This window comes from Antechinus flavipes, chromosome 1 (assembly GCF_016432865.1).
Source record: "Antechinus flavipes isolate AdamAnt ecotype Samford, QLD, Australia chromosome 1, AdamAnt_v2, whole genome shotgun sequence".
Classification (NCBI taxonomy): domain Eukaryota; kingdom Metazoa; phylum Chordata; class Mammalia; order Dasyuromorphia; family Dasyuridae; genus Antechinus; species Antechinus flavipes.
The window spans coordinates 340,668,288-340,692,751 of NC_067398.1; the positions used below are offsets into that span (position 1 = coordinate 340,668,288).

The 24,464-nt window shown below is 40.9% G+C and overlaps 1 protein-coding gene across 1 annotated transcript in view; it reads left to right on the forward strand.

Annotated features, from left to right (window-relative positions):
* The window catches only part of CACNA1H (calcium voltage-gated channel subunit alpha1 H), a 146,049-nt gene that overhangs the window by 38,478 nt on the left and 83,107 nt on the right, over positions 1–24,464 (forward strand). Inside the window, exons 5-8 of the mRNA XM_051969392.1 lie at positions 5,101–5,416; positions 10,818–10,910; positions 14,270–15,074; positions 18,975–19,414. Coding sequence (XP_051825352.1) covers positions 5,101–5,416; positions 10,818–10,910; positions 14,270–15,074; positions 18,975–19,414 — 1,654 coding nt within the window. The remainder of the gene's footprint in view (positions 1–5,100; positions 5,417–10,817; positions 10,911–14,269; positions 15,075–18,974; positions 19,415–24,464) is intronic.

A 24,464-nucleotide genomic window follows, 5' to 3' on the forward strand; every position in this document is an offset into this window, starting at 1 on the left:
GTCAGACCTGAAAATAGCTCAAGTTTCCTGACTCTCTCAATCTAGAGTTCTTCTTATTAAATTTTGGTTCCTTGAAAAGTAAGTTTCTGCTTTCTCAGTGTCAAGCCTGGAACAAAAATCTCTCTTTGCCAATTCCTCACACCCCACCCCTCCAATCCTTAAGGCATTAAACCTTCAAACCTTTGCACAGGGTTTAGGTGCTCTCTAGCCTGTTTGTCATTTGACTACCCCTACCCCCTCCGCCCTGCACATGCCAGAGGAGAGAAGCAATTTCTATACATCCCTCGCTAGCTATCAAAATCCCATGTTTTTTATTTAAAAGGTCACCACTGCGCAAAACGAAAATGTGTTATTTAAATGCAGATTCGCCCACCCTCCACCCCTCCCTTCTTTCTAGTCAGATCAAAAGAGGTTTTCTATGAAGCTGGAGTCCCCTTTCTAAATCGTTTCACTGGGATCCCAGCTGTGCTACTGACTCATTCTGTGCCCCTTGCCCTCTCTGGACCTCAGTTTTCCATCCATTAAATGAGGGGTTTGGATGAGATGACCTTTTAGGGATGTCCATTCTGGAATTAACATTCTAGGGTTATATATAACTTGAAACACTTTAGCCAATGTTCAGATAATCCTCATATATTGTTAAGATCCCCTTTCCATTAGTGACCTTCTACTGTATTCTCTGGAATGCCTGTTCCATAGGAAACAAATTTGCTTTCATCTTAAACCATTTCCTTTCTTACTCCCTCCATCTTTTTGCAATCACTGTGACCTGGCTTCCTCATGATAGCACAGCTTCCTTGACCAACCTTTCCAACATTGGCTGTCCTTTCAATTATTCCACTACTACCCTGCCCCCAACTCACTGGTCATGATTGGGGAAGTTGGAATACTCTCTGTTCCCCATTGCTACTGCTAAGTTCTTCCTCTATCAGCATCACTCAATAACCTCTCTTTATTGGAGGTTGCCTCAATCTATATTTATCACTCCATCAAAATTCTGATGGCTGTCATCTGCAGACCTCCATAATACTCTCTATGCTTCCTCATGAGTTCAGTGCCTGGTTGTGTTTTTCTCCTCAACTTCTGCCCTCATGGACATGACTGAAAACAACTATACAACAAAAAAGAGAGCCATCATACTTCATTTTATGGTGATGTGTTTAAGAAGTCAAAGAGATATATTTATAAAATGCTTTAGAATCTATAAGGTATTACAGGTATAAAGTACTGATATAATGTTACCAATTTATTGTGATACATTCTTTAATATGTTATGCTTTACCATGTTATTCCCTATTTGATTCTGTTGAATATTAATTATTGATCATAATAAATTTCACATTCTGTAGATTAAAACAGATTTTTAAAAGTAATCTTTTAAAAATATAAAAATACCCTTAATCAGATCATCAATAATAATATAAACTGAAAAAGTTAAACATTTGCTAAGGCCAATATTAATTTAAAAACTTCTGAAATCTCTCTTGAAAAAGTATCATAGAATTTTACAAAAACCAAGGACTGGGAAGAATTGTAGTGATCATGTTATAATCCCTTTATTAATAGATGAGGAATCAAGCCCAGAGCAGCTGAGTGACTTGACTCAAGTAGATAGTATATATAGGTGATAAATGATAGAGCTAGGATTCAAATTCAGTCTCTGTGCCTCTAAATTTAGTAGCATCTACTAAATGTAGTTGGTTAAAGACTTGAAGGAAAACTCTTTAGTATCATATCACTTGCTTCCATCTCAAGCAATCCAGGGCTACTAAGTGTATGAACCACAGCCTTCAGGAGGGTCACCATGAGGGTGCCTGCAGAAGAATAAGAGGGGTGGGAAGAGGCAGAATCTCTTGTTGTTGTTTGACATTCATTCTCAAAGATTACCAACGACATCACAAGACATCCAAATGATGTCTTGACTTGAATTTAAGTGAGGCAGAAATGTGCAAAATTGTCATCTTCCAGAATCTGTCCTCCACAGTCATCAAAATGCAATGGCAAGGCAAGTCAAGATGACTGGCAATAACCTGGGATGCTGTTGGTGATCTTGGCCTTTCTAAATTAAGATCTTTCCTAGCTCTCAGTTTGTTTGAGGCATTGCCCATTCAGTGGCTAAGGGCTAGATAAGAATTGAGTCAAAAAAAACCCAACAACTTATGATCACAAAGATATCAGTCCAGAAGGGAAGACCCTCAAACTTGCCAGAACATCTGACCTAGTGTGAAAATAAGGGAAAGATCTCTTAATGATAGAACCACATATCTAAGGAGGTCTGGGGATCCTGAGGGGTTTTCCCTATGTGGACTTCTGCTCTACTTTGTGATGTATGTCCCGAGAAAACTCTTGGGCATCAGGCTGTAAAATGCCAACATCATGGGCACAAAGAAGACCAGAGTGATGGCCGAATGGCGTAAAACCATTGACAGTTTCATCCTTGATAATACTTTCCAACTCCTGTCCTACCATGGGTCTTTGGATCCTGGTACTGAAAGCAAGGGCATTCCCCAGATGGAAAATAATTCTATTAGGCAGACTATAAGAGATAGCAAGCTATGAAACATAGACTTAGGTCCAGGAAAACCACCAATATCAAATCATTTAACAAAAGAAGCGAAAGGAGTTAGGTTCAGATCTCCAGGATATTTTTAGAGATGTCAGATCAGGATCTCAGGATCAGGAGCACAGAACCCAGGGAGCAAGCCACAGTCCATGAGCCCTAAGTCAGGCAATGCAGGGGGAGATCCTGGCCCAGTTTCATAGACTAAAACAGGTTAAGCCAGAAAAAATTTCCTTAAAAGGAGAAGATCTTATATGTCCCACTATCCCTAGGGGTGCTTCCTCTGATCCGATCCTGGTTCCCAGTGTGACTGTCCATGGCATATCCACTCACGGGCTTACCCTCTGCATCCCAGCAGTGATCACAACTGCTCTCTAGTGACTAAGGGCTCCAAATTTAAACTCACATCCCCATCTTGTGTCTATGTTAAAGTGTATAGATAGTGTTTGGGGGAGGGCTACATCTGAAGCAGTTCTACATGCTTTGTCAAGTGGTTGTGAATATAATGGCTGGTAACACAATGGATGGCCAGCCCCATCTCTGCTCAACTCTTCCACCTCCAGGAAAAGAATATAGGTCACCTGAAGGCTCTGGGGGAGGCTGGTGGGCTGCCACTCGGAGGCCGTAACCTAGTAACATTTTCTCCTCATCTGGCCCTGGAAGATGTTTAATGATGTGTGTGTGTGTGTGTGTGTGTGTGTGTGTGTGTGTGTGTGTGTGTATTTTAAAACCTCAAACAAGCGTAGTAACTTGGTAATTCCAGGATATAGAGACAACGTTGAAACATAAACCTTAATCTGATTTTGTGGCATAGATAAAAAGATTTTGGATGCAAGTTAATGGAGTGTCTCTACAAAGAGGCTCCTCCAAGTGAATGAGGATCCAAGTGGGGAGAGATCCTAAACCTAGAACCTGATGCACCCTTCCCTCTTGCTCTCCTAAGACTTCTCTCTTCCCTAAAGGGATAGAATTCTGCCTTCTGAAGTCCGTGAACTTTTCCTAAGAAAGGATTTCTAAGGTTCCCTTCTAGGTTGATGGTATTTTTGCCTTTCTTTGTAACCCAAGCACTTTGTCTAACATATGGAACATAGTAAGTGATTAATAAATGCATTAGTGATTAATATGTAACCTAAGGCAGCAGACAGGGGCCAGGGACAGAGCCACCATAGATACTTGTGCCAGTAGTTGCCCTGACTCCAAGGTTGGACTACAGTGAGCAAATATGGAGGTCCATTATCCAGAAGGCTCATAGAATTAAGCCTATCTGCCCCAGACCTGTCCCCAGCTCCTGAACCTGGCTCCATAATACCAATGAGATACAACTCTAATCCCTTGTCTCAGAGTTTGACCCGATTAGTCATTCCTCATGTTTTGCCTGAACCACAAACCTGACAATTCCCCAATCTAGGAAAGTCTGTCCCAGCTTTTCCAAACTTGCCTGAAGAATGAATTAGTATTTTCTGGAACTACTATTAGTTGATGTTACTTATTTCCCAATCCAGATTCTTTCCTGGTTGTAGTTTTCAGTATGGCAGAGTTGGAAGAAGGAAGAAAATGATTCATTCCGACTGGCCAATGACTCTAACTTCTCCTCCACAGGAGTTAGCAAGTGGAGAGATAAGAGGGGAAAAGCAGGGAAGAAGAATAAGACACACTGAAAGCATAATATTATGGTTAACACTGTGAGGCAGATAAAAGGGACTCATGGTCATCATTGTCATCATTTTCCTCCTCCTTATCTCTGCCTCTTCAAATCTCTATCCAAGGACTACTTCTGTCGTAAGCCTTTCCTGATACACTCAGCAGTTAGCATCTTCTTCTCCACCCTTCCCAATTACCATGGGTCTTTCTGGTATATATTTATCTCTACCTACATATATGTGTTATTGTCTCCACCATTTGAATGTAAGTCCTTTGAGGGCAGAGATTTGTCTTTGAAACCACAGCATCTAGTACAAAGTAGGTGCTTGGTAAATGCTTATTGATTGGTGTATCATTATCATAATAATCACTTTAATCATAGCAATGGTTCATATTTAAAGTTTGCACATTGCTCCATGTTCTTGCTGGCTTGATGAACTTGAGCAAGTCATTTCCCTCTTAGGCCTTTTATGAGCCTCAGTTTTCTTATCTGGTAAAATGATGATAGTCATATTACCTTACAGAGCTATGGAAGACTCAAATGAGAATATATACATATATGCAAATAGATGTCTATGTACACAGTATAATTTAATACATATAATATACACATAAAATATTTTGTGTAAAATACATGAAATATATATGTCTGCACATAGCATAATTTAATATATGTAACATAGTATATACATATATAAAACATTTTGTAAACTTAAATGACTTATATGTTATTATTATCAATAATGAGTAGTCATCTTATTAGCCCCACATGCCATCACAACTTGAATCATGGGATTATTATGGGCTCTCTAAGTCTGAGTTATCATTATCATTGTTGTTATTGAAATCATTGTATATCTCATAACAATTCTACCAACCTTGTTTTCTCTCTGACCCAGGAATAACAACCTGACCTTTCTGAACCCCTATTACCAGACAGAAGAAGGTGAGGAGAACCCATTCATTTGTTCTTCACACCGTGACAACGGCATGCAGAAGTGTTCCCACATCCCCATCCGCCGGGAGCTACGAGTAGAGTGTACACTAGGCCTAGAGGCTTATGGCCGCTCCTTGGAGAGTCTTGATGGTGGTGGAAGAAACTCCTGCATCAACTGGAATCAGTACTACAACGTGTGCAGGACAGGCGACCTCAACCCGCACAACGGAGCCATCAACTTTGACAACATTGGCTATGCCTGGATCGCTATCTTCCAGGTGTGACTCTCCAGCCCCCTTCCATTTGGAATCATTGGGAAGATCAATAACTTGAAAAAACACCTTGTAGTGATTTGAGAAAAATTATAATGACAAGACTAAGAGAATAAGGGGTCCTCAGGATGAGGAAGGATATCAGCAGTAGAGGTGGGAATGGATAAATACATCTGAGATAGTGTGCTAGAAATTACAAGAATCATAGGATTTGCAGCTGGAAGAGCTTAGAGATCATTTAGCCGAACCTTCTCATTTTATACCTAAAGAAACTAAGGCAGGATAGATGCCATGATTTGTCCCATATCATACAGTTTATAAGTAGCAGAATTAAAATCAGAATCCAGCTTTTTTTATTCCAAATTCTGCTCTTTCTCCTATATCTTTGTATCTCTGGATTTCCAACCATATCTAGTTTAGGAAAAGACTAGTATTATAGATTTAGTGCTATAAGAGATCTTAAGGGATTGTCTAATTCAAAGCCCTCATGGTGTTTAATTCAATCTTGCACTCCCTCCATTGCTGGTATATACTGGTCAGACTGGTCTATCTCTTGTCAAAACCATTGTATATATGTCTTGCATGCATGGGCAGCATCTGAGATACTATAAAAGCAGAAAACAGGTAAAAGTAATTAAATAGGGCCAGACCTGAGACTTGAACTCAGACCTCCAGACCCCTAGCACAGTGAGCCTTCCACTGTGCAAGGCTGCTTTAAAATCATAGAAGGTGAACATGGGAAAGAAAATATCATGACAAAATATGTAGATTAGAACCAGATAGTAAAAGACTATAAATGACAAACTAAAGAATTTAGACTTTCTATAAAAGATTGCTCAAAATCTGGATGCTGAAATAAGGAAGGGCCCTTAAAGTTTAAGACAGGAAGATTTCTGAAAAAGAAAAGACTGTTTTCTTCTTTTGTTAGTCAGTCAACAAACATTTTATTAAGTGCTTACTATGTTCTACGCACTGTGCTAATCACTAAGGAATTCAATGAAAAAAAAATGGTCTCTGTCTTCAAAAAGCTCAATTTTAATGAAAAACAACATACAAATTGTTATATTATTAGAAAGAAAGAACTAGCCAAATGTTAGGAGGGTTGGAGAGGCAGATGTAAGAGGGAAGGCATCCTGCAGAAGGCAGGATTTGATTTAAATCTTGAAGGGACCTAGGAAAATTCTGAATCTGAGGTGAAGAGGAATAAAGCATCCGCAGCATGGATTCTGGATGCTGTGTGTAACAAATGAGGTGACCAGTGTGTACCTAGAATACAGAGTACATTGAGGGGAGTCTAATAAGTGCAAGAAGACTTTTATTTGTAAATTATTTGTAAAAAATTTGTAAAAAAAAAAAATCTCACTGATAATGGGAACACCCAGAGAATGAAACTTTATTTGTAAAAGTTTCATTCTCTGGGTGTTCCCATTATCAGTGAGATCAGAGGTCCTAATATCATTGTTGTTGTCTTGATTATGTTTGATATCATTATCATGACTGTCACAGTTCGAAGTCTAAACTCCTCAGCCTGGTATTCAAGGGCCCCCACAATCTGATGCCAATCCACCATCCCAGTCTTCTCTCCCCCTAGGACCTTCTGACCCAAGAGACCTATCTACCTTCCACAGTACATGCCCCACACTGTCACACTTCCACCCAGGCCTTTCTTCACACAGGTCCTTTTGGCTGAAAGGACCCTTTCCCTAAAACGGTATTTCCCTATCCTTCTAGGCCAAAATTAGACCTCCTTTATGAAGCCTTTCCCATCCTTTCCCATCCTTTTCCACATTCCCAGGCATCATGAATTGATCTCTCTCGATCTCTCTCTCTCTCTCTCGATCTCTCTCTCTCTCTCTTCAAACGTCAATATCATCATGTTTTCACTTCTCAAAGAAGTTACCACATGATCCTGACATTCTAATTATTTGGGATTACTGTACAATTTTTCCTATTACATACCTCTTTTTAGGATAAGAATGGTCTATTATTCTTCTGTCTTTCCCCAAGAGCAGCTTAATCATAGAGTCCTATCAAGATGTAATATAATGAAAAAAGAGGAAGGAAGGAAGGAAGGAAGGAAGGAAGGAAGGAAGGAAGGAAGGAAGGAAGGAAGGAAGGAAGGAAGGAAGGAAGGGAGGGAGGGGAGAGAGGAAGGGAGGGAAGGAGGCAGAAAGAAAAGGAGGGGAGGAAAAGGGACAAAAATGGAGAGGAGAAAAGGAAAAGGAGGAGGGGAGAGGACAGAGAAAAAGAGAGACAGAAACAGAGAGAGAGAGAGAGAGAGAGAGAGAGAGAGAGAGAGAGAGAGAGAGAGAGAGAGAATGACATTCTTAGAGGATATGGGCAATATGGGAGAGGAGAGGATCAAGGGCACAAGTAGAAGAGCTAATCTTGGCAAGGAGAAAGACCTCATCATCATCCTCAAAGACTGGAGAAAAGAAGAGGAAAGATGAAGATGTTCGAGAGGTTCTGAGCTACAGAGCCAGAAAGATGAGCTAATTCATCTTTAAAATTAGGTGTTGGGCTAAATGCTCTCTAAGGACTTGATTCTGGCAATGAATGGAGTACAGAATGTGTGCTGATGCATCTTTCTTTGCAAATATTCAGGTTTTCTGGGCAACAATGTCAAAAGAGGCTCGAAATTAGAGCAGATATTAGTGACTACTGGTGACCTCTAAGTCCTGGAAGGATGTAGGCATATTGATAAACCTCCACAATCTGGCTCCAAACTATTTCACACCCAATGTGAAATATTGCCTGAACCAATCCTATTGTTTCACCTCAGATTTTTTTTTGGGGGGAGGGGGTGTTCCTATGGCTTCAGAAACAGCTAAATAAGCTGCCAAGAGTTTAAAGGAAATGAGATTTTAGAACTAGAAGGGGAATCCTAGGAATAATCTTATCCAATTCTATATTTTTATAGAGAAGGAAACTGAGGCACCAAAGAACTTAGACTTAGCTAGACTTAGTCCAGGTCACATAGCTCAATAATGACAGTCACAGTTGGAACCCAGATTTTCTAAGTCCAAATCCATCATTCCTTTCCCAGTATACCATGCTGCCTCCTATGCTGAGCCACTTAACAAAGTATGGCTGACAGAGAAGGAGTGAGTCACCAAGCCCTTTGAAGGTGGCATTGAATATAGCATATTTCTTGGGCAGCAGACAAGGGCATGTCTCCACTGCCAGGTCCGTCTTATCCCATAGCAAATGGTGCATTCTCATTAACTTATGTGGACAGATGCAGAAAGAAGCCAAGAAATTAATTGGGAGGTTTGGGGAGGAGTGTCTGCCTTTTATTACATGTGAATCTGAGGCCATTTGGCACAGCAGTACTGTGGAAGTTATAACACGAGAGACAAAGGACTTATCCTCCAAACCATCCCTGAATTGATATGTGATTATGAGTTTCCCAAAAACCACAGAGCAGATGCCTGCGTGAACCAAAAACAATATCATGCTGGGGCCTGGAGAGGAGGAAAGAAAGGGACCATGATGTTGTGAGCAGCAGAAAAATGTTCTCTTCCAGCTGGCTGAGTTGGGCTAGGGGAGCTTTATCCATGACAATCCACATGGTTGCCTGTGGACTTGATTTGTGCTTGGGAAGCTTTCTTGAGAACCTTATAAAACTGGTGACCCCAGAAAACTTAACCTCTCAGTTTCCGCTCCTGTGAAAGGAGAAGGGTTGAAATCAATAGTATTGAAAGTCCCTTGCAGTTCTTAATCTCCAATTATATGATCAATATTGAAATTTACAGAAATTTTGAGGCAGTGTGATATAGTGGAAAGAACATTGGCTTAGGAGCTGCCTACAAACATTGGACAAGTCTCTTGACCTCCCCAGACCTGCTCATCTATAAAATGAGAACATTGGAATAAAATACTTCTGATCTAAAATTCTTTGTCTTTATTAAGAAATGTCACTTGGGCACCTGCCCATGGGATTTCTAAAGAATAGGAGCATCCCAAGATGCTGAAACAGAGAAAGGCAGGGCATCTACTCTTGTCAAGAGTAATGATATTATTAATAATAACATTAACAATTGCAATAACAATTTCATTCTTAGCCAAAGCAATTTGCCCTTTCTGTTTTAAATAACTTATCTGTGATGAGGGCAATTTAGATTTTCTTGAGAATAATTTCTGAGAAAGAGTTTGTGGAGGAAGGCTGAGTGTGGGAGTTTTGGCTCATTTTCTCAAAAGTGTGTCTTGTCTGCCTGTGAGCACCGGGCAGTCACATAGCCTCCAATTCTGGTAGCCCAGATGGGGCCAGGGTAGAATGAAATGGAATCTGACTTAAACTAAAAAAGGACTTCCTAAAAATCTAAGTGGTTAAAAAAATCAGTTTCCATTTCTATTGTGCTTTACAATAATACATTCTTAATAGCCCTTTGAAGCAAATAATACAACTATAATTATTCCTGTTGTACAATTAGGAAAACTGAGACTCAGAAAGAAGTGACGCACTTAAGTTACTTTTAGTCAGAGCTGAGATTTGAACCAAGATTTCCAGAATCCAAATGCATTGCTCTTTCAACTTTCCATACTGACTCTTTACAAATAGAAGAGGCTACCTTGAGGGGATATAGCATTAGAGCAGTTCAAGCAGGGGTTGGATGACCAAAGGTACTAGAGAGGATCAGATTATAGGATCTCTGAGATTTTTTCTCTGAGAAATGCTGTGATCTCCTGATCCCAAAAAAGCTTCATGGGTAAATTTATGGAACAGAATTGGCTGAGGCTACATTTTCTACTAACTATATGTGTACCCATATCCAGAGGAGAATCTGAGCAGTAACTCAGGTAATATCAAGGTAGGAGCCAGGAACTCCTCCCCCTACTTTTCCTTCCCCCAGGTTGCTCCCTACCTCAGGCTTATTAAAGGAATAGAACATTAATCAGAATCTAAAAAGATCTTTTTTCAGATTGCAAGGATGAGCTAAAGCCAACAAAGTGAATTTGAAAAGAATCAATGTGAATTTCTGCCCTTGAGTCCAAAAAAATCAGTTATAGGATTTGGAAGAGATGGTTTAACATTGGTTTGTATAAAAAAAGACTCCTGAAGGTGAGGAGGGAAGTAGTACTAGATGAAAAGTTTGGTATAAGTGTGATATTGTATATTGTATAGTTCCCCAGGCCCCATTCCCACCACTCCTGAAGTAGTTCAGAATCCAGTATATCTTAGAGACAGTTATAATTAGATGCACCACTATTCTTTGGGGCTGTATCAAACTACATTGTAGGGCCAAACAAGAAAAAGAACATCCCAATTTAAAGACTCTGTGGAGACATATGAAAGTTGTAGGGAAAGGGGGCTGGATGGGAGAAGGACCAAAGGTCAGACAATCTATATTCTCTCAGACAGATATGCTTTCTTAGTAATTCTTACTTCTCTCTCTCTCTTTCTTAGGTTATAACCTTGGAAGGCTGGGTTGACATCATGTATTATGTCATGGATGCACATTCTTTTTATAATTTTATATATTTTATATTACTAATAATCGTAAGTATGAGTTGTGATTATGTCCTCTGATATCAAACATGCTATTCAAACATCCCAACCCAGTGGCAAGTTCAGGCATTAAAACCATGAGTCCCATTGGGCCAAGACTTAGAATTGTTCCAAGAACCCACAAGAGGCAACAGGAACCTGGCTCCCAATAGGGACCAAGGCATTACTTGGTAAGGTAGAGATAGAAAAACTCTGTCCATGCCAGATAGATCCAATCCTTCCACAGTGATATTGCTATGACCACTTCAGCCTGAAAAATGACAAAACCACCCCTTTACTTGTTCTCTTAAGTGTATCGTGATTTTCTCACACAAAAATAGAACCTCTGCAGTCCTAAAGATAAAGAGAAGTCAAAGAGCTATAAGCAGCAGTTAACATTTCAAATGGTGGCTATAGCAAGTGATAACACTGAAGTAAACAACGGGGTATTGAATAGTGAGAAAGTTATTCCCTAGTGTATCAGATCACTCTGAACATTCCTATAATTTTCTCTACTTAAGTATACCTTTTGCTCTTTTGCCATTATCCTGTCCCCCATATCTGTTCCTCATCTACTTCTTTATTCCTCAAGATGGAATGAAATGGGGGGATTATGATGTCAGTTTCATTTGGAGAATAACTATTCATATCCTAGTTCTTAATTTTAAAACCAAATGAAATCTTATCTATATATCTTTCTTCTTGAAAACAAAATATGAATTTGGTAGCCTTTTTAAATTTTCACTCTTCTCTTGATTGATTTTGTCTTAGTGAGTTAGTAATCTTTATTTTTCAAAAGGGTTACTTGGCTAGGTTGCCAAAAGGCAGATTTGTGCTTGATGTAACCAAAAGAACTCCCTAGAAATTAAAGCTATCTAAAAGTGAGTTGGGACTCATTGGAAGGTGGTATTGGAAAAAAATATATATATATACATACATACATACATACATGTATATATAGACATATACACACACGTATGTATGTATGTATGTATTAAATAAAAGGTAAAGGCAAAGGTAATTGATATGTTCTTCAAAGGCTAGAAGATCACTTGTCAGTTATGCTTCAGAGTGGATTTTTGTTTAGTTTTGGGTTGTACTCAGTGGTGGTTTGCATCCCTTTCCAGTTCTAAAGTTCTATGAATTTCAATTTAATTGAACAAGCATTTACTGAGCTCTCTCCTCTTCCTGACAAATCACCACTATTCCTATGTTCCCATCCAGTCCCTAACCTGAGGATGCAGATCAAGACCCGGCCCTTAGGGAAGTTAAATACTTGAGGTAGGGCAGACAGAAAAGGAATGAATCTGGGCCTTGCTCTCTAGGAGCTCATACCTGGAGGGGAGCCAGCACTCACACTAAGATAGTGAGCCAACAGTGAATAATCAAGTGCTGAATGGTATAATTCAGCTTCCAAAGTTAAAGAATCCTAGAGGAAGAAGAGATTGTGAGGATTGAGTAATCATGGATGCCTCCTGTAGGAGTTAAGTTTTAAATGATGTTTGGTATTTGGAAGATAACCTGGAGAAAACCAGTGAAAAACTCCAGAGGTAAAAAGTCCAAGAAAGAATAGAAATGTGTACCTAAAATGAATGTTACATGGACTGGACAATGTAATAAATCACTAGTACCTGAATGGAGAGAGAGCCCTTAGTCCTGGGGAGGAGAATGCCTCATGTCATTGTTGTACCTTAGGAAGCTGTTAACCCCCTCTTTCAGGAAGTCTTCCCCAACTTTTCTAGCCCATTATTTACCTTCTTTTTTTCCCATAATACTTATTCCCAAAGTTATCAAACTTGTAATCTGGACCAAATTAATTGAGAAATGTTTTAACAAAATGAATAAAAATGCAATACAACAGCAATAATGTTAATTTGTGGCTTTCTAAGTCAATATGCTGTTGCAAAGATGTCTTTTTGAGTCTTTTACCACTGGTCCGGGCCATTTACTTGGAACTTAGCGTAATTATAATAGCAATAACTCACATTGATTGGATGTAGAGCTTGAAGAGATCTTAGAACAAAGAATGTTTGAATTGGAAGGCACTCTGGAGGTCACCTGGTCCAACCTCTCACTTTACAAATAGGCAAAGAAAGGAGAAGTTACTTGTTCAAGATTACATAGGTAGTAAATAGTTGAATTGGGGTTCTGACTCCAAATTCAGTGTTCTTACCATAAAGCCATGTTTCCATTATTGTTCATGTCTTCATTATTCTTTTCTACAGTACTTGTTTTTTAAGTTAACAATAGCTGTTTTAAACAACTCCACCAATGTTATCTTCAGTAGGGATATCAGGAATTAAAACTGGATCACCCAAATTATCCCCTGAGGGCATTTTTTCAGGGGACATCTTCTTTTTCCTCTTCTGCAAACATTTTGTGGATAGAGTGCTAAATTTGGAGTCAGACACACTTGACTTCACAGCCAGCCTCATATACTCACCTAATTTTGTGACTGGGGACAATTCATTTAAATTTTCTCATCCTCAGTTTTTTTGTCTGTAAATGAGTATAGTAATAGCACCTATCTCATACTGGATTTTTGAGAATGAAGTCTTTTTTTATTGTTGTCTCCCCAGCAATGTAACTAAATAGAGAGGGCTTTCCACATGGGGAGATTTCAACGTACAAATATTTTATTAAATATTTCCATTGTGGGGCAGCTAGGTGGTGCAGTGGATAGAGCACCAGCCTTGAAGTCAGAAGGACCTGAGTTCAAATCTGGCCTCAGACTCTTAACATCTCCTAGCTGTGTGACCCTGGGCAAATCACTTAATCCCAATTGCCTCAGCAAGATAGATAGATGATAGATAGATAGATAGATATTCCCATTGTGCCAAGATCTGTACTCAGTGCAGAGAAACAGGAAACATAGACTATAATCCTTCCCCTTAATGAATCTACAATCCAATGGGGAATAGGATTGGGGGCAGTGGAATAAAAAACATCACTATACACACATAAACACATCGCTATAATACAAAAGAGGTACAACCAGTGTTTTAGGAGATCCCAGAAAGGGAGAGATAGATGAATTGATTCAGGCTTCCTGGAAGAGATGACATTTAAGATGTACTTTGAAGCCCGCATTGTTGAGGACTATAAGTTTAGTACTAGAAGGGACATCAGAGGTCTTCTAAGTCTACACTTTCATTTTACAAGTGAGGCAACTGAGGTCTCAAAATTTAGTGTAGTGTAATAAATAGAAAGAGCACTGTAGAGCCAGAGGATCTGAGTTTCCATTCTAAGCCCCCCTTTCCCTCTCTGGGTTCATTTTCTTTTTGGTACAATGAGGCTGTTGGGCTGCCACAGAGGTGGTCAGCACTAATGTGCATTGGACTGACTCCTTCTTTCTCTCCTTTCATGGGCAGGTGGGCTCTTTCTTCATGATAAACCTGTGCCTGGTGGTGATCGCCACACAATTCTCAGAAACAAAGCAGCGGGAGAACCAGTTGATGCAGGAGCAACGGGCTCGCTACCTCTCCAATGACAGCACCATTGCCAGCTTCTCCGAACCAGGCAGCTGCTATGAGGAGCTCCTCAAATACATTGGTCACATCTTCCGAAAAGTGAAGCGCCGGACCCTGAGGCTGTATGCCACTTGGCAGAAGAAGCGCCGGGAGAAGGTCAACCCCAACGGTGCCCTCCACGGACAGGGGGTCGGGCGCCGTGGCCGCAAACGGGTCCCCTCCATCCACCACCTGATTCACCACCATCACCACCACCACCATCATCACTACCACATCAGCAACGGGAGCCCTAGGGGCCCCTGCGGTAGCCCCGAGGTCCGCGGGGATGTGGAGCCCAGAGGGGGGAAGCCTGGCACCCGGCTCATGCTGCCGCCTCCCCCGTCCCCAGGCCCACAGGGACTCCCATCCCCACCTCATGATGCTGAGTCAGTTCACAGCATCTACCATGCCGATTGCCACGTGGAAGCCCCACAAGATCAGGGTGGCCGAGTGTCCCGGGCTGCTGCAAGGCTCAAACTGGCCACTGGACTTGGTAGCATGAACTACCCCACCATCCTGCCTTCAGCTTCAGGGGGCAAGGGTAGTTTGGCTCTGGGTCCTGTGGGGAAGAAGGGCAGTGGGCCGCCTGTCCCGGTAGTGAACAACAGCTCTGTGAGTTTGAGTGCTGACGCCTATGGGAAGCTGCAACACTTGGTTGGGGAACATGGTAAGGAAAGGGGGGATGCCTTCAGCTCTGGGAATTCATGGCATATGGAGGAGAGCCCAGAGCTGGGAGATTATAGGATCATAGGCTCATCCATTTAGAACTGGAAGGCACCTTGGCAGTCATCAAATCTAGCCCTCTCATTTTACAGATGAGGAAACTGAGTCTATAATTTTTGATCCAAAGTGGCACAGGTAGTAGGTGGCAGAAATCTGGTTCAAATACAAATCTTCTAACTTTTTATTGTTCCACAATATCCCTGTACTATCTTCCCAGTAATGAGTTGGGGGAACTGGGTCATAGTCAGCTCTGCTTTTCACTCACTATTTTCCCCTGTGTGGGCCTAAGTTTTCTCCATCAAATAGGGATCATTCAGTGAGTCAATAAACATTTGTAAGTGCCAGGAGGCATACTAGTCACTGGAGGTACAAAGGAAAAACACAGTGGTTCCTGCTCTCAAGGAGCTATCATTCTAAAAGGGGCTGGGGTAGGAGGAAGACACAGTACAATATATATTCAACTAAGAGTGTTTGAATTCTGGCTCTGCCCTTTACTACTGCCACACCTTGGTCCAAACCACTTTGCTCTTCTGGGATTTGGTTTTTCTCATCTGGAAAAGAAAGTTTTGAACCAAAAGTCCCTTTCTAGCTCCAGATCTAGGAAGGAAACAAGAAAAACTGAAGGAGTGAAAACTAATAAATAGATGAGAATGGAGACTGAGAGGTAAAGAGATGGGAAGGAGGGAGGATCACAATCCCTGACCTATCTCAATGAGTTATTGAAATGAGGTAGAACAAAGAGAGAAGCAATTGGCACAAATCACTCCTCCAACTTTAGGTCACCAAGCCCCCATCTTTGTTGTTATTGAATTATTTTAGTCGTGTCTGACTCCTTATGACCCCACTTGGAGTTTTCTTGGTAAGATACTGAAGAACTTTGCCCATTCATTCTCTAGCTCATTTTACAAATGAGCAAACTAAGAGTTAAGTGACTTACCCAGGATTACACAGCTAATAAGTGTCTGAGATGAGATTTGAACTCAGGGAGATGAGTCATTCTGATTCCAAGCCAGGCATTCTATGCACTATGGCACCACCTAGCTGCCCCATCTTCACAAAAACTCTCTTTTTTCTTCCCTATTCCTGAGAGAAGCTTTGTAGAGTTACATTCTAGTGATTCTTTGATCTGTGCCCAATCTCAACCTCTCAATGATGTGAGATCTTACAGGTTTCATCTTATGATTAAGAGGTGTGTCTAAATATCAAGAAGTCAACAAGCTTTATTAAATGCTTCCTTTACTACGTTTCAGAGAGACTCTCAAAGGTCCCTTCCAAGCTTGTAACGTTCATGAATCTCTGATCCTACAATCTGTATTCTCCCTGGAGAAAGAGTGAGTCCTTTGTTAGGACTAAGGAGAAGTGGCCTTCCTGGAGTGATGGTGCCATATTTGGGACAAATTCCTCTGTGGGAGGAGAACAGTTCAGTATAAGGGAAAAGTGCATTCATTTTCCTCTATACCTGACCCAATGGTTTCTATAGAATAGACACTTAATAATGTTTATAAAACTGAATTATTGAATAAAATCCTGGGTAGAGAAGCAGGAAATCTGAATACAGCCCCAACTTTGCCACTGATTTTCTGGATAACCTTGGATAAGTAACTGTGTTCTGTGCTTCAGTTTCCTTAGTCATAAAATGATGTGATTAGATTTGATGGGCTGTAGGGATTTCTTAAATAGATCTGGGGTCATTTTGATCCCATTCTGCTCAGAGGTAGAGGATTAGGTTTGATGACCTTGCAAGATCATTTCCTATGGGAAGATGATGTAAAGTAATTTTAACACTATTCCACTACTGAGAATCAAGCTCTGATATTTATTTGCTATGAGATGTTGGGCAATGAGATCCTTTCTGAATTCTCATCTATTAAGAACAAATAGTGTCCAAGGACCCATCCATCTTTAAGAATTGTATGATTCTAAGAATTCATGGTTTGCCTAAGAGTTAGGTAGATGACTAAAATTTTTATGAATAGGAAGTATGCCAAACACTTTTTTTTTCAGGTGTACAAGGTCAACTTCTTCCTGTGATCATATCTGGTTCTTCATGGAGATCATTTGTCTTAGAAGGATTTTGAAGATCATTGATTTCAATTGAGTTATTTCAGAGATAAGAAAATTAAAGACCTGATAGATCAAGTCAGCTCAAATTCCTATGGTTAAAAAAGTAATAGGATTGGACTTTAAATACAAGTTCTCAGGCTTCTAATTCAGTGTTCTCTCCACTATATTCCAACTACCACTAAATGAGTATGTGACCTATATTCACACTAGGGTGTAAGAAATGATAGAGAAAGTTGAGAATCAAGAGGCTTTGGGATCAGGGAGAATACCAAAGAGATGTTGGGCACCCATTTGGTCATCCTCAGAGATTCTAATCCAAACCCTGGAAGATGACAAGCCTTTAGGACTCCCTAGTCCTAGAACTGAGAGGAAAGGATGAGAAACCACCAAAAATGAAAGAGACGCAGGGGAGGAAGAGGAGGAGGCATCGTCCAGCCAGGAAACAGAACAGAAATAAACAAGAACACAATGTTCCCAAGGCCAGAGGGCTGAACTCAGGGACAGCCGACCCAGGTGTTTATTTTCGGTTGAGTTGGTAGCAGATGGAGGGAAAGGAAGCAAGGTCAGAGTGGAGAGTGCTGAAGAATGGTGCCCAGCACGTAGAGAAGCCTCCAGAGACTTTGACTGAATTGAATTGGATTAGAATCTCTTAATCAAAAAATCCTAGAGTGAAAAATGAACCTTCAAGACCATATGTCCCAGCCCCTCCTGCCCTTCCATTTCACAAGACTCAGAGAGAATTGAATTGTTCAAGGTCTCACAGAAAGTCAGTGACCAGGGCAGCATCAAAACATCCACCTTCTTGTTTCTTCTTGAAATGCATTTTCAACCAACTGGGCAAACCATTATCCAGACTCTCAGTCTCATACAAAATCCTTTTCAGAAATTAATATCTACCTATTTTATAAACGAGCTACCTGAGGTCATGTCCCTGGAACACAGATTCTACTTTTGAACAGGGGGTTAATCACTCTTGCCCTATCTCTTTCATAGACTTCTCCATTGGACATGATTGACATGGCCCTTTGTGTGCCCAGGAATTATCCTCTCTACCCATTACTGGGGCTTGAGGACACCTCAGTTCTAGCCTCAATAGTGTGGCCCAGTGGAAATGTCACAGATTTGTGGGATTCGATTAAATCTGCCTTTGTCCTTAAATAAATCACTTACTCCTAGGAGCAGCTAGGTGGTGCAGTGGATAGAGCACCAGCCCTGAAGTCAGGAGGATCTGAGTTCAAATCTAATCTCAGATGCTTAAAACTTTCTAGCTGTATGACCCTGAGCAAGTCATTTCACCCCAATTGCCTCAGCAAAAATAATAAATGAAAAAATCACTTACTCCTTCTAAGCTTCAGTTTCCTCATCTTTAAAATGAAGATATTAAACTGCCTCAAAGGCATCAAACTCTGATGCAAAATTCCCAAGCGTTGCCCAAACTAGATTAAAATGTCATTGAGAAATGTTTAACATAAATAAATAAAAATATAACACAGATAATAAGGATCTGTGGTTTTCTAAATCAACATGCGGCAGTTTCTATTTGAGCTTGTCACCATTGAATTAGTTGATTTCCAAGGGTCCTTCCAGCTCTAAACCCCATGATTCTAGACCACTAATATCCACTGCAGAATGGAACTTCTACCTATCTGTGAGCTGTGGGATGGGCCAGGCCATAAACAGAACCACCATGGTTACCAAACCCACTTCGAGGGGTATGAATACCTGGCTGTACATGGGTTATTGCAAAGTGCTGACCCCAACCCTGCTTTTCTCTCCATAGGTCTCTGCAGGGCTCCCAGCAGGCTATCAGGCCTGAACGTGCCCTGCTCCCTACCCAGTCCCCAAGCAGCTATGCTGACATGCGAACTGCAGAATTGTCCCTACTGTGCCAACATCTTGGAGGATCCTGAGTTTGAACTGAGTGAGCTGGAGAGCTATGACTCCGACACCAATGGTGTTTATGAGTTCACACAAGACCTGCGGCATGGAGACCACCGAGACCCCATCCAGCAGCCCCAGCAGGCCCCACCGCAGAGTGGGTCCAGGCGGCGGGGAGGGGTCCCCAGGAAGAAGGTGGGGGACCGCAGTGGGGTGGCCTGTCTCTGGGCAGCCTTTGGGAACAAACTCAAGCGGATTGTGGAAAGCAAGTACTTTAACCGAGGGATCATGATCGCCATCCTGATCAACACCCTCAGCATGGGCATAGAACACCATGAGCAGGTAAGGCTGGCACCAGCTGTTTCAGGCACTGTGAGCAAGGACTGGAGAGGGTCCATTGCCTAGGGATCCCGGGCTGGGAACAGAGCTGGGTACAGCAGCTCCTCTGAGATCTGGAGTCTTTTCCCTACTCCATCCCCCGGGCCACATAGAAAACCATCTTACAAAAGAAATATGTTTGAACAATAGTAAGTCTTCAATTTGTGGTACTTTGTATTTACAAAGCATTTTTCCATGATACTCCTGTGAGATAAGCATAATAAATATTAGTAATTCCAGTTTACAGATGAGGAAATTGAGCCTTAGGAAAGGAACTTGTCCATAATCATATAGCTATTTCAGCTTGGTCTCTCTGACTCTCAAATATCTTTGGACTCCCCAGGTATTTAAGCCTAGAAGTTGGGGATCTATACAGCCTAGAAGTATAAGGATGAAGCCTTTGGACCAGAAGCATCTTTGGCTCTTCTTCCTTCAAAGGAAGCAAAGAGTTGGGACCCAAACATGCATGTGGACTTTGTTTTTTTCTTCAACTATCTTATCCCCCTTTTCCTTCCAGGAAAAATATAGGGTTCACAGCAAACACTGTGCTCAGGAAAAATTAACTGGAGCATCCCTTGGACTTTCTCTTTCAGGAAGTTGATCTTGGAGATGTGGGACAAGACAGGGAGGAATCCTATGTTCCTTAATTGCATTGGGACTGCTCTTGTCTGGGCTGTGGACTTCCATTATCCACTGCCTTCACCTTGGTTATCTCTGTAGATAAAACACAATAGCTCTTGTCACTAGAGATAGTCATTTGTCCCCTGAGAACCTAGATTGAGATAAAAAGTGAGGTCTTGGAGACATCAGAAAATGGGTGTATCCAAGAGGGATTCAGTCCTACCATACCAATACTAGTTAAGGGAATTAGTAACTTGGAACCTGGAAAAAACAAAAGGCTCCCTGTTTTCAGGTGGCTAAAAGGTTGTCACATAGAAAAGAATCTGCTTTCTTTTGTGTGGACCCAGGGGACAAGATTGGGACCAGAGAAAAGAAGTAAAAAGGAAGCAAATTTCAGTTCAATATGAGTAACAATTTATTAACAGTCAGGGCAATACAACAAAGGAATAGGCTCCCTCAAGATGTAATGAATTTCCTATCACTGGAGACTGCTTGAGGACCATTTGTCATGAATTGTGTAAAGGGAATATCTGAATATACCCTCTACCACTAAGGCTCTTTCCAGCTCTGAGAATCTGTGATTTTTGAGTTTTCTCCTGAATCTTCTGCCTAGTCCATCTCTGATTTCCTAAGAAAGTATTCTTAGTCTAGAATTCCTGTCCTAGGGCTTGACTGTAGTTAAGAAGAAGAGCCTCTGATCCCAAGAACTTGCCTATTATAAAATAAAGCTCTGGGCTTGAATCAGGATCTTAAAGTTCTAGCCCTGATCTGCCCATCTTTCACTGAGTGTGACCTTGGTATTTCCCTTGCCTGTTCCAGGCTTCCATTTCCTCCCTTGTACAATGACAGGTTGGGCTGAATCATTTTTTAAATACCAGTTCTAAATCTATGATTCTTTGAGGGAATCTTATATCTGCTTTACAAGTTTAAGATTCAGGGATGAGAAGAATATATGATCAGAAAAAGATCTCAGGGTTTTTAGTGGATTGCAAGTTCCATATGAATCAGCAGCTCAGTATGAGGCAACTAGGTGATACAGTGGTTAGAGCACTGAGTCTGGAGTTAGGAAAACCAAATTTCATAGGGCCTGGAGTTAGGAAAACCAAAGTTCACATTTTGTATTAGACACTTGTGACCTTGTACAAGGCAGTTCATCTCTGCCTGCCTCAGTTGACTCATCTGCATAATGAAACAGCTTTTACCTCGAAGAGTTGTTGTAAGCATCAATGAGATAATATTTGTAAAGCGCTTAGCACAATGCCTGGAACACAGTGGGTGCCATATAAATGCTTCGTCTCGTCCTTTTTCTTCAGCGTGATACAGCAATCCAAAAAGTTATTGAGATCTTCAGGGTTGCTTCTAGGAATCAGGAGGCACTGACTCGTCTGTACTCTGCATGGGTCAGAACATATCTGAACTATTCCTTTCAGTTCTGGGTATCACATTGATAATGTAGAGAAAGTCCAGAAGGACCATTAGAAATGTGAACAGTCTTGAATCCATGTCAGACAAAAATGGGTTGAAGAAAAGGGAGATGTTTTTAGACTGGAAAAGAGAAGGCTTGGGGAACTTGATAATTACATGCAAGCATTTGAAAGGCTGTGGAAGAGGAAATAGATTCATTGGGCTTGTCTGCCCTGGAAGGCATAACTAGGAGCAATGGATAGAACTCTCAAAGATGCAAATTTAGGCTTAAAGTCAGGAAAAAATTTACCATGGATTTTATTCAGTCATTTCTGACTCTTCATGATTCCATTTGGGGTTTTCTTGGCAGAGAGGCTGGAGTGGTTTTACCATTTCCTTCTCCAACTCATTTTACAGATGAGGAAACTGAGGCAAAGAGAGTTAAGTCACTTCCCCAGAGTCACACAGCTATTAAGTGTCTGAGGCCAGATTTTAACTCAGGAAGATGAATTTTCTTGACTTGAGGCCCAGCTATTTATCCACTGTAACATCAGCTGTCCTAAGGATTACCTTAGTAATAGTCAATTTACCATTACCATGGATTAGAGTCAACCAGAAATTGGGTGGATTGCTTAGTGAGGCAATCACTTGTGACCTTGTATAAGGCAGTTCATCTCTGCCTTCCTCAGTTGACTCTTCCTTCCTTCCACTGAAGTCCTTCAGTCAGAAGCTAGATAGCTACTTATTGGATGGATTGTAATGGGTCTTTCCTTCCAACCCTAAAATTCTACAGAATTGATTCTTCCTCAGTGTGCTTAATGATGTTGGAGTTTCTCCCCCTTCAAGTCTACCACCATCCCTGATGCTGAAGGTCTAAGAGGAATCCTTCAGTACACAGAAGAAAGGGGGACTGTTCAAGAGAGGAAATCTGAAGAGCAAGGCCTACCATTCAGATCAATCCAGGGCAACAATGAAACAATAGTCCTCAAGTCCAGGACAGAATGTTCTCTGAATTGGTCAATTGGCTCTCAGCTAATGGTGGATTGAGTAAAGACAATGGGAGTGATGAGTCACTTAGCCAGCCATTATACTAGGAGTTCCTTACTCAAAAAAATTTCTAGGTGGATGAAGGGGAAAAGAATATTGACTCATTCATTTCCCTCACAAAATCCTGGACTTGCTTTAGCTGCAAATTATGGCTTCCCTTCCAAAGACGCTGTCTTCCCAGATAAACTGAGGAATGGTTACTTAGATCTTTGTATGTTGAGGTGGAGGAGGACACGACTGAAGACTGAGCCAAAGGAGATAATGTTTTACTCCAAACAGCTCAATTGTGAGCAACATGATCCAGAAAGAAGGTTACAATGTTCCAGAGGAAAGATACAGCTCCAGGAGTCAGGACACCTAGGTTCTAGCCCTATCATCAACTATGTTATCTTGAATAGCCACTTCATTTCTTCTTCATCTCAGTTTTCCCCTTCTGCAAAATGGAATGAACAGATTACTTAGGTGAATAAATAGGATTTATTTATGTTTAATTAGGATTTTTAATGGAATTTATTATTATTCATTTAGAATTCAAAAAGGATAAAAGTCATTCAATAAGTCTTCATGGATATTACCCCTCGCCACCATGCCCTAACCTGTATACAAGGTCTCCAGCCCTATACAACATTATGCTGGAAAGCAAATAAGAGAAGGAACAGACCCAAGCAATGAGCTTAAGTCTATAGACTATGGCCTATAAAGAGATAAAAAATGAGGAGATATGAATCCTGACTTTGGGAAGCTCGCAATTTGAATCTATTGAGTCTACTCATTGATGTTCTGGTATTGAAAGTAAATAATGAAATAGGAAAGGGGTGAAATGGTGGAGCATAACATGGGAAAGTGCTCTGAAAAAAGGAAAAAGAAAAGGAAGAAGAAGAAGAAGAAGAAGAAGAAGAAGAAGAAGAAGAAGAAGAAGAAGAAGAAGAAGACGACGACGACGACGACGACGACGACGACAATGACACTTTAGAAATGGCAGGAGTTTGGCTTGATTGTAGTCCTTTCTACTTCTGCACCCTCACTCACCCACTGTGCAAAGATTCGTGGACCTGCATGGCAAACATCCCAGATGTCCATCATGCTCTATAAATAAGTTCTGGGCAAATGTTTTGAAAATAAATGATCATAAAATTATAGACTCGCAATAGAGTTGAAACAGACTTGTAAAGTTGAATTAATTTAATCCCTCCCCTATTTTAGAGATGAGAAAATGAGGTTCAGAGAAGGGGCATAATTTACCGAAGGGTTTAGTGGCAAGGCCATTTCTAAATCCCGGGCTTATTCTGAGACCTCTTCTATTGCATCATCACATTAAGGCTGACTCAAAACAAGCTCATGACATGGTATGTCTATAAACCATGCACAGTACTGGAGCAAGAAGGGAAAATCAACTAGATCATCCCCTAACTTTGAGCAGGTCCAAATCTCAGCCATGCCAAATAAAAGAGTTTTAGAATGGGAAACAATGGAAATGTCTAAGCCCACCTTGTGGTATTTTGTATAGGAAGGAAGGAAGAATTCAGTCCTCCTTTCTAGCAGCACTCCAGGCTAACAATCCTCAGTCTTACCAGGGCAGCCAAATCTCAGTCTTGTTCTGATATCCAAGCAATTAACTAATTTTGCTGTACCAATGTTCCCCCTTGTGGTAAAATGGAGTTATTGCAGCCTCCGGACAACACCTTTACATTTATTCATTAGAGCCTCGTAAAGGAAATTTGGCGGAGACCATCATCCCCATTTCAGAGAGAGGCAAACTGAGGCCAACAAAGATATAGTGACTTACTCAAACTCAGAAATCAAGTTACTATTAGAGCCAAAACTAGAAGCTATGTCCCAGAACTACTCTATATCATCTTACTCTGCCTCTCAGTGGGTAATAACTGAGACTTGGGCAGAAGCTGAGTTATCATACATATCCACATATCCACTTTCCCCTAAA